This window comes from Salmo trutta, chromosome 8 (assembly GCF_901001165.1).
Source record: "Salmo trutta chromosome 8, fSalTru1.1, whole genome shotgun sequence".
Classification (NCBI taxonomy): Eukaryota; Metazoa; Chordata; class Actinopteri; order Salmoniformes; family Salmonidae; genus Salmo; species Salmo trutta.
In genome coordinates, this window is record NC_042964.1 from 2,544,907 (window position 1) to 2,558,621 (window position 13,715).

The 13,715-nt window shown below is 41.5% G+C and overlaps 1 protein-coding gene across 2 annotated transcripts; it reads right to left on the reverse strand.

Annotated features, from left to right (window-relative positions):
- Nucleotides 1–330: 330 nt before the first annotated feature.
- On the reverse strand, nucleotides 331–4,676 carry LOC115198048 (4F2 cell-surface antigen heavy chain). 2 transcript variants are annotated; one of them, XM_029759714.1, is made up of 3 exons: nucleotides 4,578–4,676; nucleotides 4,013–4,227; nucleotides 331–2,971 (listed from the first exon to the last, which is right to left on the reverse strand). In XM_029759714.1, the coding sequence occupies exons 2-3, from the start codon at nucleotides 4,201–4,203 to the stop codon at nucleotides 2,749–2,751; spliced, it is 414 nt and encodes a 137-aa protein (XP_029615574.1). In that variant the 5' UTR covers nucleotides 4,204–4,227; nucleotides 4,578–4,676; the 3' UTR covers nucleotides 331–2,748. The 2 variants fall into 2 exon arrangements, with proteins under 2 accessions (XP_029615574.1, XP_029615575.1); XM_029759715.1 differs by having other exon boundaries at nucleotides 4,013–4,225; nucleotides 4,574–4,661.
- Nucleotides 4,677–13,715: the final 9,039 nt, after the last annotated feature.

Here is a 13,715-nt window from a genome sequence, read left to right on the forward strand (position 1 = left end):
AGTAGGTTAGAGGCCAGGGCATCGGGTTCCCCCATTGTGATGGAACTTCGGCTTCCCAGTGTTTAAACAATGCAATGGCCCGAAGATATAACATGCGTTTCCCAAGACACCATGCAGAGATAACGTTTGTTAAGAGCATCGTTGAGGCATGGGCGGCAGGTAGCCTGGACCAGTAACCGAAAGGTTGTAAGATCGAATCCCTGAGCTGACAAGATAAAAATCTGTCGTTCTGCCCCTGAACAAGGCAGTTAACCCACTGTTCCCCGGTAGGCCGTCATTGAAAATAAGAATTTGTTCTTAACTGACTTGCCAAGTTAAATAAAGGTTACATTTTTTTTTTTTTACTTTATCGTGAGGTGATCAGTGGTCTCAGAGACAAATAAACATCTTGATTGTATGTTTAACAGAGGTCTCCTGTGTATAAAGTAGGGAGAAACCCATCCAACCACACACCGTTCAACCAGTGGTCTGATGTAGTCGATAAATAACCAGCGTTTCCAAGTGCACCGTTAGTAACGATGGTTTCTGGAAACAGCTCACAGATTTAACGATGCTCCTACACAGGTTCTAACGATTAACTTAGCATTAAGATCCTTTTGGGAAACCAGGCGCTGGGAAGCCTGGAGGCATGAGACGGTCACAAGACACTCAGCCACTTCCTAACGGACTGACTGACTGGGCAAATTACAACCACAAGACACTCAGCCACTTCCTATAACGGACTGACTGACTGGGCAAATTACAACCACAAGACACTCAGCCACTTCCTATAACGGACTGACTGACTGGGCAAATTACAACCACAAGACACTCAGCCACTTCCTATAACAGACTGACTGACTGACTGACTGGACAAATTACAACCACAAGACACTCAGCCACTTCCTATAACGGACTGACTGACTGACTGGGCAAATTACAACCACAAGACACTCAGCCACTTCCTATAACGGACTGACTGACTGACTGACTGACTGACTGACTGGGCAAATTACAACCACAAGACACTCAGCCACTTCCTATAACGGACTGACTGACTGACTGGGCAAATTACAACCACAAGACACTCAGCCACTTCCTATAACGGACTGACTGACTGACTGGGCAAATTACAACCACAAGACACTCAGCCACTTCCTATAACGGACTGACTGACTGGGCAAATTACAACCACAAGACACTCAGCCACTTCCTAACGGACTGACTGACTGGGCAAATTACAACCACAAGACACTCAGCCACTTCCTATAACGGACTGACTGACTGGGCAAATTACAACCACAAGACACTCAGCCACTTCCTAACGGACTGACTGACAGACTGGGCAAATTACAACCACAAGACACTCAGCCACTTCCTATAACGGACTGACTGACTGGGCAAATTACAACCACAAGACACTCAGCCACTTCCTATAACGGACTGACTGACTGGGCAAATTACAACCACAAGACACTCAGCCACTTCCTAACTGACTGACTGACTGACTGGGCAAATTACAACCACAAGACACTCAGCCACTTCCTATAACGGACTGACTGACTGGGCAAATTACAACCACAAGACACTCAGCCACTTCCTATAACGGACTGACTGACTGGGCAAATTACAACCACAAGACACTCAGCCACTTCCTATAACGGACTGACTGACTGGGCAAATTACAACCACAAGACACTCAGCCCCTTCCTAACGGACTGACTGACAGACTGGGCAAATTACAACCACAAGACACTCAGCCACTTCCTAACTGACTGACTGACTGACTGGGCAAATTACAACCACAAGACACTCAGCCACTTCCTAACAGACTGACTGACTGGGCAAATTACAACCACAAGACACTCAGCCACTTCCTATAACGGACTGACTGACTGACTGGGCAAATTACAACCACAAGACACTCAGCCACTTCCTATAACGGACTGACTGACTGGGCAAATTACAACCACAAGACACTCAGCCACTTCCTATAACAGACTGACTGACTGACTGACTGGGCAAATTACAACCACAAGACACTCAGCCCCTTCCTAACGGACTGACTGACTGACTGGGCAAATTACAACCACAAGACACTCAGCCACTTCCTAACAGACTGACTGACTGGGCAAATTACAACCACAAGACAAATCAGACTGAGTCTGTTTTCACATCTTTGGGCTCAAGTAGGCTGTTGACTTTCTAAATCACGTCCCGACTTCCTAAATCACGTCCCGACTTCCTAAATCACGTCCTGACTTCCTAAATCACGTCCTGACTTCCTAAATCACGTCCTGACTTCCTAAATCACGTCCTGACTTTCTAAATCACGTCCTGACATTCTAAATCACGTCCTGACTTCCTAAATCACGTCCCGACTTCCTAAATCACGTCCTGACTTCCTAAATCACGTCCTGACTTCCTAAATCACGTCCATTGCTAGAAGCCTCTGTTCATTTCCTTTAATTTGACTCTAATGTGATGGTTGAAGACATCAAGGCCAGAGATCTGGCAGAGAAGACTCTGGTTCCACCAGTATGATCTACTACATTACCCATAATGCTGTGTGTATGACATCCTGTTTTATCTGGTAGAGAGGACTCTGGTTCCACCAGTATGATCTACTACATTACCCATAATGCTGTGTGTATGACATCCTATTTTATCTGGTAGAGAGGACTCTGGTTCCACCAGTATGATCTACTACATTACCCATAATGCTGTGTGTCTTGACATCCTGTTTTATCTTAGTAGATATTCCTGGAGCTAATGGCGTCCTATCGCCTTTTCAATAGCCTCACCTTCGATTCCGTTGCTGTTGAATGCGTCCAGGTCAGCGATCTGATAGAGAGGACCCTGATTCCACCAGTACATCTCAGGTATTGGTTTACACCTGGGGGCCTGTACAATGATCACTATAGCCCCAGCAAGCATCCCCACCCAGCCCAACCAGAACAAGACCAGGAGCAGCCAGCGTGTCCTCACCCACCTGGAGGGGAGAGAGAGGAGGAGGAGGAGATGGGAGATGGGAGGAACGGGTAAAATAAGTTTCAATTGTATACTGAACAAAAAATATAAACACAACGTCATAGTGTTGGGTCCATTTTCCATGAGCTGAAATAAGAGTCCAGACATTTTCCATAGGCACAAAAAGCGTATTTCTCTCAAATTTTGTGCAAAAAAATGTGTTTACATTCCTGTTAATGAGCATTTTTCGTTTGCCAATTATGCTGATTAAACAGCATAATTATTACGCTGATTAAACAGCATAATTAATACACAGGTGCACCTTGTGCTGGAGACAAACGGCCACTGAAATGTGCAGTTTCGTCACACAACACAATGCCACAGATGTCTCAAGTTTTGAGGGAGCGTGCAATTGGCATGCTGACTGCAGGAATGTCAAACAGAGCTGTTGCCAGATAATTGACTGTTCATTTCACAACCATAAGCCTCCTCCAACGTCGTTTTAGATCATTTGTCAGTACGTCCAACCGACCTCACAACCGCAGACCACATGTAACCATGCCATCCCAGGATCTCCCCATCCTGCTTCTTCGCCTGCAGGATTGTCTGAGGTGGTGAAAGGGAGGGGGGGGGGGGGGGGGGGGGGGGGTGTGCTGTGGAGTATTTCGGTCTGTAATAAAGCGCTTTTGTGGGGAAAACCTCATTCTGATTGGTCTGGCTACCCGATGGTCGGACCAGAGTCCCAAGTGGGTGGGCCTACACCCTCCCAGGCCCACCCCATGGCTGTGCCCCTGCCCAGTCATGTAAAATCCATAGATTAGGGCCTAATGTAAACCCATACCATTCAATTGTTTGATTTTCTTCTATGAACTGTAACTTAAAATCTTTTAAATTGTTGTATGTTCCATTTAGATTTTTTGTTCAGTATACAAAATTACATTGCATATTCAGCGAATTAATTTCTAGCAACATTAAGCGAATTAATTTCTAGCAACATTAAGTTGATCTTAAGATAGTAACAGTTTTTAAAAAGTATAAACCAACAACCAATCCCTTAACTTACCCGGGTGTGCCAGCGACTTTCATGAGCTCTTCCTTCGACAGCCCGGTAAACTTAACATCCTCCTCCGGTACTTTCTGCTTCAAGTTTCCGTTCTTCTCAGCCCCCGGTCCGTCTCCGGTCATCGGTAGTTTCTCCTGGTCCAACTCGTTCAACTCAACATCTTTCATATCGACCTCGGTGTCCTTATTCATGTTCGGGAAGGTTTTCTTTTTTGCCTGTAGAAAAGATTGAATAGAGTGTCGACATTATATTTTAGTCAAGTTCACCTTCAATTAAATAGAAACGTAACATATCCACCGAATGAAGGACACCAAGTAGGTTACACTTTCCCAACGTTAGTCTCAAAGACGTTAATGTCCATTTTAAATCGTTTTTTTCTCCGACAGTTTTTTGTTGTTGTTGTTGCTTTCCTGACAACTGTTAATTTGTGAAAAGTAGCCTACTCAATTCATGATTATATTGTCGTGATTTATCTTTTAGGGCGGTTACAGTACCTATCTAAATGGTTTTGTTAACTAAATGAACAACTAGCTCGTCAGTATGATAATGGCGCCCATACTATTACCTGTTTAAGTAGAGTCAGACCTCTCTGAGTCAGCACCAGGCAGGTAAATGTTCCTACCGCTCTCCACACTGTAAAATGTCTTACAGCATCAACCACTCGCTTATATTTATAGGGTCGTGTCTCCGCCCACAATTTAAGGACACACCAATAGGAGCTTTGACAGTAGAGTTTACCGTTTGATTGACGTACGAATCACACTTTAAAAAACACCCTTCCGCATGATTTGGTAGGAATGTATCGAGCAAGCAACAGGAGCTGGATCTTTGAGACCCTTTCATCCATTTTGGAATCAGAGAAAATTGTGAGGGGGAAAAAAACACTGCAAAGAAACTCATATGAATTTGTGGAGTTACAACACAGACATTACCCTTTGAATCTTAGGCATTTTTGTATGACCCCGTGGTGATTTTAACATGAAAATATTGGAGGGGGAAACATAATAAACAAAGCTTATTTATATGCATCGAAACCAGTACACCCCCACTGGCTACACAAGGAATGCACACAACAACAAAAAACAATACCAGAGATGAGCTTTGAGTCACACACTCAAATGTTATAACGTTTAGGTTATGATCAGTTAATGGCTACTTCTCATATCTTTAACTCTTACTGCACTGAAGACCAAGGTAGTCCAGCATAGTTGTATAGAGCAAACTGTTAGCCGCAGGAAGTAGGGGTAATGGTAGTGCTGCAATAATTTTGCCAAAATTAGGCTATTAAAAAAATTATTTCCCCCAAAGTTATATCCTACTGTCTGAACAGACATAAAAAAAACAAATGTTGATATAAATACTACACCAGAGAGCATATTTTAACTACAGAGGATCGTACACATCACACTTTAATAAAAGTGCAATGGATTAAGTTTTATCACAAGCACTTAGGCCGCAACACGTACGGTAAATATTGAAAAGCTTGTTGCGTCGTGGCCATAGAGATAATCCATAGAAGGATTTTGGAATCTCTAACCCTGGCACTTTGATTGCTAAACTCAGGCTGCCAGTCCTGACTTGAATGGGAACTGCCAATTATGCATTATAGTTACAGTTGAAGTCGGAAGTTTACATACACTTTGGTTAGAGTCATTAAAACTCGTTTTTCAACCACTCCAAATATTTAGTGTCAACAAACTATAGTTTTGGCAAGTCGGTTAGGACATCTACTTTGTGCATGTGTAACAGTTTAGGTTCCGTCCCTCTCTTCGCCCCAACCTGGGCTCGAACCAGGGACCCTCTGCACACATCAACAACTGACACCCACGAAGCATCGTTACCCATCGCGCCACAAAAGCCACGGCCCTTGGAAACCCTATTAGCGCGCGCCACCGCTAACTAACTAGCCATTTCACATCGGTTACACATGACACAAGTCATTTTTCCAAAAATTGTTTACAGACAGATTATTTCACTTATAATTCACTGTATCACGATTCCAGTGGGTCAGAAGTTTACATACACTAAGTTGACTGTGCCTTTAAACAGCTTGGAAAGATCCAGAAAATGATGTCATGGCTTTAGAAGTTTCTGATAGGCTAATTGACATAATTTGAGTCAATTGGAGGTGTACCTGTGGATGTATTTCAAGGCCTACCTTCAAACTCAGTGCCTCTTTGCTTGACATCATGGGAAAATCTAAAGAAATCAGCCAAGACCTCAGAAAAAAAAACTGTAGACCTCCACAAGTCTGGTTCATCCTTGGGAGCAATTTCCAATTTCCTGTCTCCTAGAGATGAACGTATTTTGGTGCGAAAAGTGCAAATCAATCCCAGAACAACAGCAAAGGTCCTTGTGAAGATGCTGGAGGAAACAGGTACAAAAGTATCTATATCCACAGTAAAATGAGTCCTATATCGACGTAACCTGAAAGGCCGCTCAGCAAGGAAGAAGCCACTGCTCCAAAACCGCCATAAATTAGCCAGACTACGGTTTGCAACTGCACATGGGGACAAATATGGTACTTTTTGGAGAAATGTCCTCTGGTCTGATGAAACAAAAATAGAACTGTTTGGCCATAATGACCATCGTTATGTTTGGAGGGAAAAAAAGGGGAGGCTTGCAAGCTTAAGAACACCATCCCAACCGTGAAGCACGGAGGTGGCAGCATGCTGTGGGGTGCTTTGCTGCAGGAGGGACTGGTGCACTTCATGGTGCACTTCACTTCAGTTTCATGAGGTAGTCACCTGGAATGCATTTCATTAACAGGTGTGCCTTGTTAAAAGTTAATTTGAGGAGTTTCTTTCCTTCTTAATGCTTTTGAGCCAATCAGTTGTGTTGTGACAAGGTAGGGGTGGTATACAGAAGATAGCCCGATTTGGTAAAAGACCAAGTCCATATTATGGAAAGAAAAGCTAAAATAAGCAAAGAGAAATGGCAGTCATCATTACTTTAACCTCTTGGGCTCACCCTAGGATAGGGGGCGCCACAGTGCATTTTGAAAAAATTCGTGCCCATTTTCAACGGCCTACTAATCAAACTCAGAAGCTAGGATATGCATATAATTAATACCTGTGGATAGAAAGCACCCTAAAGTTTCTAAAACTGTTTGAATGGTGTCTGTGAGTATAACAGAACTCATATGGCAGTCAAAACCCCGAGACCGATTGAAACAAGAAGTGGAATTCTGAATTGTGGACTCAACTTCACATCTTTGCCTATTAATCACACCGTGAGCTATCGTTCATTGAGCACTTTCTATTGCTTCCACTAGATGTCCCCAGTCTTTACAAAGTGTTTTGAGCCTTCTACTGTCGAAACTGAATGAATGAGACGCTGTGGAAATTGGTCACAGTAGGAGGGCCATCACCATTGTGACGTCGGCGGCCCTGTCTATCCCCTCCTTTCGAAACGTTTTGAAACACAATACAATCGTCCCCCTCGAATCTTATTGGCTCTCTTGTTGAAACAGGCCCTGAAGATTTATGTTATACAACGTTTGACATGTTTGAACGAACCTAAATAACAAAAAAGATTTTTTTCGAAATTGCTGTCCCGCGCCCGCCGGAGCAGTTGGATACAGCCTTCAGACGCGCTAACAACAGCAAGCTAATGGAACATAAAGGATGGACTTTTTCAACCGAAAATACATTTGTTGTGGATCTGGGATTCCTGGAAGTGCTTTCTGATGAAGACAACTAAAGGTAAGGGATTATTGACAATAGTATACAAGATTAGATGTGATATGCGATTGTTCCAAGATGGCGCCGAGCTAGGTTTACCAGCTAATTTTCTGAGTATCGCATCCCCTTTTATCGCAAAGTGTGATTACCCGGTAAAGTTATTTTTAAATCTGGTATGACAGGTGCTTTCAAGAGATATTCATCTATAAATCTTAGAATGACAATATTACATTTTAAAAATGTTTTCGAATAGTAATTTAGTAAATTGTAGCACTGTTTCCCGGGATGCATTTGAGGGAAAATAGTTAGTCAACGTCAGGTGCCGATGTAAAATGCTGTTTTTATATATAAATATGAACTTTATTGAACAAAAGAATGCATGCATTGTGTAACATGATGTCCTAGGTGTGTCATCTGATGAAGTTTGTAAAAGGTTAGTGCTGCATTTAGCTGTTTTTTGATTATTTGTGATGCATGTGGTTGGTCGGAAAATTGCTATGTTGCTACTTTTACCATGTACTCCTCTAACATAATCTAATGTTTTGCTTTTCCTGTAAAACCTTTTTGAAATCGGACGACGTGGGTCGATTCAGGAGAGGTTTATCTATAAAACGATATGAGACAGTCCTATATTTGAAAAAAAAAATTACATTTCGTTATGCTAATGTCGCTAGGAGTTTTTCGCTGGATGTTGATCCCGCTTGCGGGACGAGACGCTCAAGAGGTTTTAAGACATGAAGGTCAGTCAATACGGAATATTTCAAGAACTGTGAAAGTTTATTCAAGTGCAATCGCAAAAACCATCGATCGCTCTGATGAAACTGGCTCTCATGAGGACCACCACAGGAATTGAAGACCCAGAGTTACCTCTGCTGCAGAGGATAAGTTCATTAGAGTTACCAGCCTCAGAAATTGCAGCCCAAATAAATGCTTCACAGAGTTCAAGCAACAGACACGTCTCAACATCAACTGTTCAGAGGAGACCGGCATGAATCAGGCCTTTGTGGTTGAATTGCTGCAAAGAAACCACTACTAAAGGACACCAATAAGAAGAAGAGACTTGCTTCGGCCAAGAAACATGAGCAATGGACATTAGACCAGTGGAAATCCGTCCTTTGGTCTGATGAGTCCAAATTCTCATCACTTGACCTCAACCCATTTGAGATGGTTTGGGATGAGTTAGACCGCAAAGTGAAGGAAAAGCAGCCAACAAGTGCTCAGCATATGTGGGAACTCCTTCACGACTCTTAGAAAATCATTCTAGGTGAAGCAGGTTGAGAGAATGCCAAGAGTGTGCAAAGCTGTCATCAAGGCAAAGAGTGGCTACTTTAAGGAATCTAAAATCTAAAATATTATGTTACTACATGATTCCATATGTGTTATTTCATAGTTTTGATGTCTTCACTATTGTTCTACAGTACAATGTAGAAAATAGTAAAATAAAGAAAAACCCTTGAATGAGTAGGTGTGTCCAAACTTTTGACTAGTAATGTATGTATATATATTACACACACACACTACCGTTCAAAAGTTTGGGGTCACTTAGAAATGTCCTTGTTTTTGAAAGAAAAGTACATTTTTGTCCATTAAAAAAAACATCAAATTGATCAGAAATACAGTGTAGCCATTGTTAATGTTGTAAATTACTTTTGTTGCTGGAAATGGCAGATTTTCTATAGAATATCTACATAGGCGTACAGAGGCCTATTATCAGCAACCATCACTCCTGTGTTCCAATGCCATGTTGTGTTAGCTAATCCAAGTTTATCATTTTAAAAGGCTAATTGATCATTAGAAAACCCTTTTGCAATTATGTTAGCACAGCTGAAAACTGTTCTGATTAAAGAAGCAATAAAACTGTCCTTCTTTAGACTAGTTGAGTATCTGGAGCTTCAGCATTTGTGGGTTCGATTACAGGCTCAAAATGGCCAGAAACGAATAACTTTCTTCTGAAACTTGTCAGTCTATTCTTGTTCGGAGAAATTAAGGCTGTTCCATGTGAGAAATTGTGAGAAAATATGAGAAATTGCCAAGAAAATGAAGATCTCGTAGAACGCTGTGTACTACTCCCTTCACAGAACAGCGCAAGCTGGCCCTAACCAGAATAGAAAGAGGAGTGGGAGGCCCTGGTGCACAACTGAGCAAGAGGACAAGTACATTAGAGTGTCTAGTTTGAGAAACAGACTCCTCACAAGTCCTCAACTGGCAGCGTCATTAAATAGCACCCGCAAAACACCAGTCTCAACCTCGGCAGTGAAGAGGCGACTCCGGTATGCTGGCCCTCTAGGCAGAATTGCAAAGAAAAAGCCATATCTCAGACTGGCCAATAAAAACAAGAGATTAAGATGGTTAAAAGAACACAGACACTGGACAGAGGAACTCTGCCTAGAAGGCCAGCATCCCGGAATCGCCTCTTTACTGTTGACGTTGCTAGGTAGCTGCTAGGAGGATGTCATGTTATTGGAGGAGAAGGTGAGTGACCTGACTTTTTCCCCTCATATCATTTTTCAAGTGACTACACAGCTAGAGGTGTAGTAATTTGGTTAGCTAGCAAGAAATGTGAATCGCTTTGCTGAACTTGAACGACTGTTGTCTGGTTATTATATCTCTTGCGTTTTGAAAATTCATTCTTCCCCCCTCATATCATTTTTCAGTGGCTTTACACAGCTAAAGATGCAAGAACTTGAACAACTGTTATTTAATTAGCATATCTCTTGCTTTAGCAAATTCACTCTAGCTATTTCTTCCAATTTCAGAGCACTCTCGTCTGAGTGTGCCAGAGCGCAGAATAACTGATGCATTTACCAACCCGCTAGATATGACCGGTGTCAGTAAACGTAGGCAAAAAAAAAACGAATAGTTAGTCACGAACACTCTGGATAACATGTAAACATCTGTTAAAGGAATTTTCTATCCTAATGATAATAATTAGCAATCCATAAGCCTTGACTAATCCCCTTTGTTTGTAAGACAATGGGTTAAATAACTAGGCAAGTACTCAGCTTTCTGCAAAAGATCTGTACAGCTTTATTCAGAGAACGATCTGCCCAACATACACAAAACATCTATTATATACCAGGCTCCTGATTTACACGTTACACACTAAGGAGAGTTCATTGTTCATTGTTCTTCCTCAGAACTCTCAACACTGTAAAATTCTTACCCAGCTGACAGTATTTAGTACTCTGAGATGAGGGAAACCTGGAGGGTTCAAGCTAGGTCAGGTCAACCACAGTTTAACAGTTCTTTATGTTTACTTAAACACACAGACCTCCATTCCTCTCTTATCCTCGTCAATCTCATGAGACTTATACTTAATAACACTTTAGTTACTCTTGCTACAGGCTATATATATCCATGCTACATAACTTCTAATTAAATAATGGATTATTGATTCATTTACCTTTATTAGATCATTTAGCCAGTTAGCTTGGGTGCTTGGTTGGTACAAGCATGCATTGGCAGCCAAGCTGGAGAAGGACGAGCAGGCTACAATTCCTCATCGTTTATCAGTGCAATTTTGACAGCCAACTAACTGAGAATTCTTTAGAGGTTTTATGTAATGTTCCTTCGTTAGATTTTAGCTCATCTTGCTATGGCTAGCATTAGTAGTTGATCTTGTTGATGTTGATGTGTATAACTGAGGGAGAGAGAGACTACCTTTTCATGGTTGTTTGATCAACAGGACTGTAAAGTTCCTAAATGTAAGAAGACTCCCGTGGTATTTACTTATTTGCAGAAATCCATTCAGGTGTATTTTGTGGCTTTTAGCGAATGTGTTCTAATGATCTAAAGTCATGCTGTTGCTACTTCCTGTAAACACACCGTCCAGTTCGTAGTGAATGATGACAGGTCCTACTGCCTGTAAACACACAGTCCAGTTCATAGTGAATGATGACAGGTCCTACTGCCTGTAAACACACAGTCCAGTTCATAGTGAATGATGGCAGGTCCTACTGCCTGTAAACACACAGTCCAGTTCATAGTGAATGATGACAGGACCCACTGTTAACACACAGTCCAGTTCATAGTGAATGATGGCAGGTCCTACTGTAAACACACAGTCCAGTTCATAGTGAATGATGACAGGTCCTACTGTAAACACACAGTCCAGTTCATAGTGAATGATGACAGGTCCTACTGTAAACACACAGTCCAGTTCATAGTGAATGATGACAGGACCTACTGTAAACACACAGTCCAGTTCATAGTGAATGATGACAGGTCCTACTGTAAACACACAGTCCAGTTCATAGTGAATGATGGCAGGTCCTACTGTAAACACACAGTCCAGTTCATAGTGAATGATGACAGGTCCTACTGCCTGTAAACACAGTCCAGTTCATAGTGAATGATGACAGGTCCTACTGTAAACACACAGTCCAGTTCATAGTGAATGATGACAGGACCTACTGTTAACACACAGTCCAGTTCATAGTGAATGATGGCAGGTCCTACTGTAAACACACAGTCCAGTTCATAGTGAATGATGACAGGTCCTACTGTAAACACACAGTCCAGTTCATAGTGAATGATGACAGGTCCTACTGCCTGTAAACACAGTCCAGTTCATAGTGAATGATGACAGGTCCTACTGTAAACACACAGTCCAGTTCATAGTGAATGATGACAGGTCCTACTGCCTGTTAACACACAGTCCAGTTCATAGTGAATGATGGCAGGTCCTACTGCCTGTAAACACACAGTCCAGTTCATAGTGAATGATGGCAGGTCCTACTGCCTGTAAACACAGTCCAGTTCATAGTGAATGATGACAGGTCCTACTGCCTGTAAACACAGTCCAGTTCATAGTGAATGATGACAGGTCCTACTGTAAACACACAGTCCAGTTCATAGTGAATGATGACAGGTCCTACTGTTAACACACAGTCCAGTTCATAGTGAATGATGGTAGGCCCGTGTGGAAAATGGCTTATTTGCATGAAGGTCTACTGTAGCTCTGATTGGCTATAGGGCACCGGTCTGCGTAGACTCCAGTCCTGGATGAGACATATGTTTTTATTAGGTTTTATTTACTGCAGTGTCTATTAATTGTCCAAACGCATGGAAGCTTTCCCACTCTATATTGCTATATAATTTTCACAAATGCTGTACTATAGGTAATTCCCAAACATTCTAATAATTTATCAAAACATGAAAATGACCATATCTAAGTGCTCTGTTATCAGATATTTTTTTTTAAGTGTCATATTCTTCCTGGGGGTGTATATGAACAGATTTTAATAAGATTTCATGTTGCTAAAATGCTGTCATTTTAAACTTTCCCAAAAGTTTTGAACTGGCTATATTGCAGCAATTACCAAGAAAGGCTCATACCCAAACAAATGACAGCAATAGGGTAATGATATTTATTTTACAAAAGGCCTACTTAGAAATTAATTTTAAACTAAATACGCAGCACACAATTAAAAAAGACAGATTGAACTTAATTTAGCCAACGAAAATGTCTCAACAGAATGAAACAAAACAAAACATTTGTTTTAAAATATATGCGACAATTTTCTGTTAGAGTGCGTTTCAATTTAACTAACTTGTGTCAATTTAAACAGCAGGACGTAATGACCCCCCCCCCCCAAAAAAAATACACTTTTTCACAAGTATAGAATATAGTGGTTGAAGTGTTTCCATTACCCATTTAGGCAAATTGAGCATTAATACATTGGAGACAGCCTGCATGCCCTTCCACCTATCTGTTTCATGTCTCAGGAAAGACAGCATGTATAGACTGCAATAATTGACTAATATTTGCCATATTCTAATAATTTTCATGTGGCAATGTATTGCCAATGCCATTGTGAAACTTGCACTCCTGTAAATCTGAAATAATTGGATGGTGAAACTTGTCAGCCAACCAGAAAAACATTTTTGGCATTCTTAAACGTCAGGACAAACCTTGTCCTGCAAAGAAACATACTGTTTATAAACTCAGCAACAACAAAAAAAGTCCTCTCACTGTCAACTGCGTTTATTTTCAGCAAACTTAACATGTGTCAATATTT

What these genes read in the sequence shown, in the direction of transcription:
- LOC115198048 (XM_029759714.1), bottom strand. Translation starts at nt 4,203, where the DNA reads ATGAATAAGGACACCGAGGTCGATATGAAAGATGTTGAGTTGAACGAG. An exon ending in AAAGTCGCTGGCACACCCGG is followed by an intron (nt 2,972 to 4,012) that starts GTAAGTTAAGGG and finishes TCTCCCCTCCAG; the next exon opens with GTGGGTGAGGACACGCTGGC.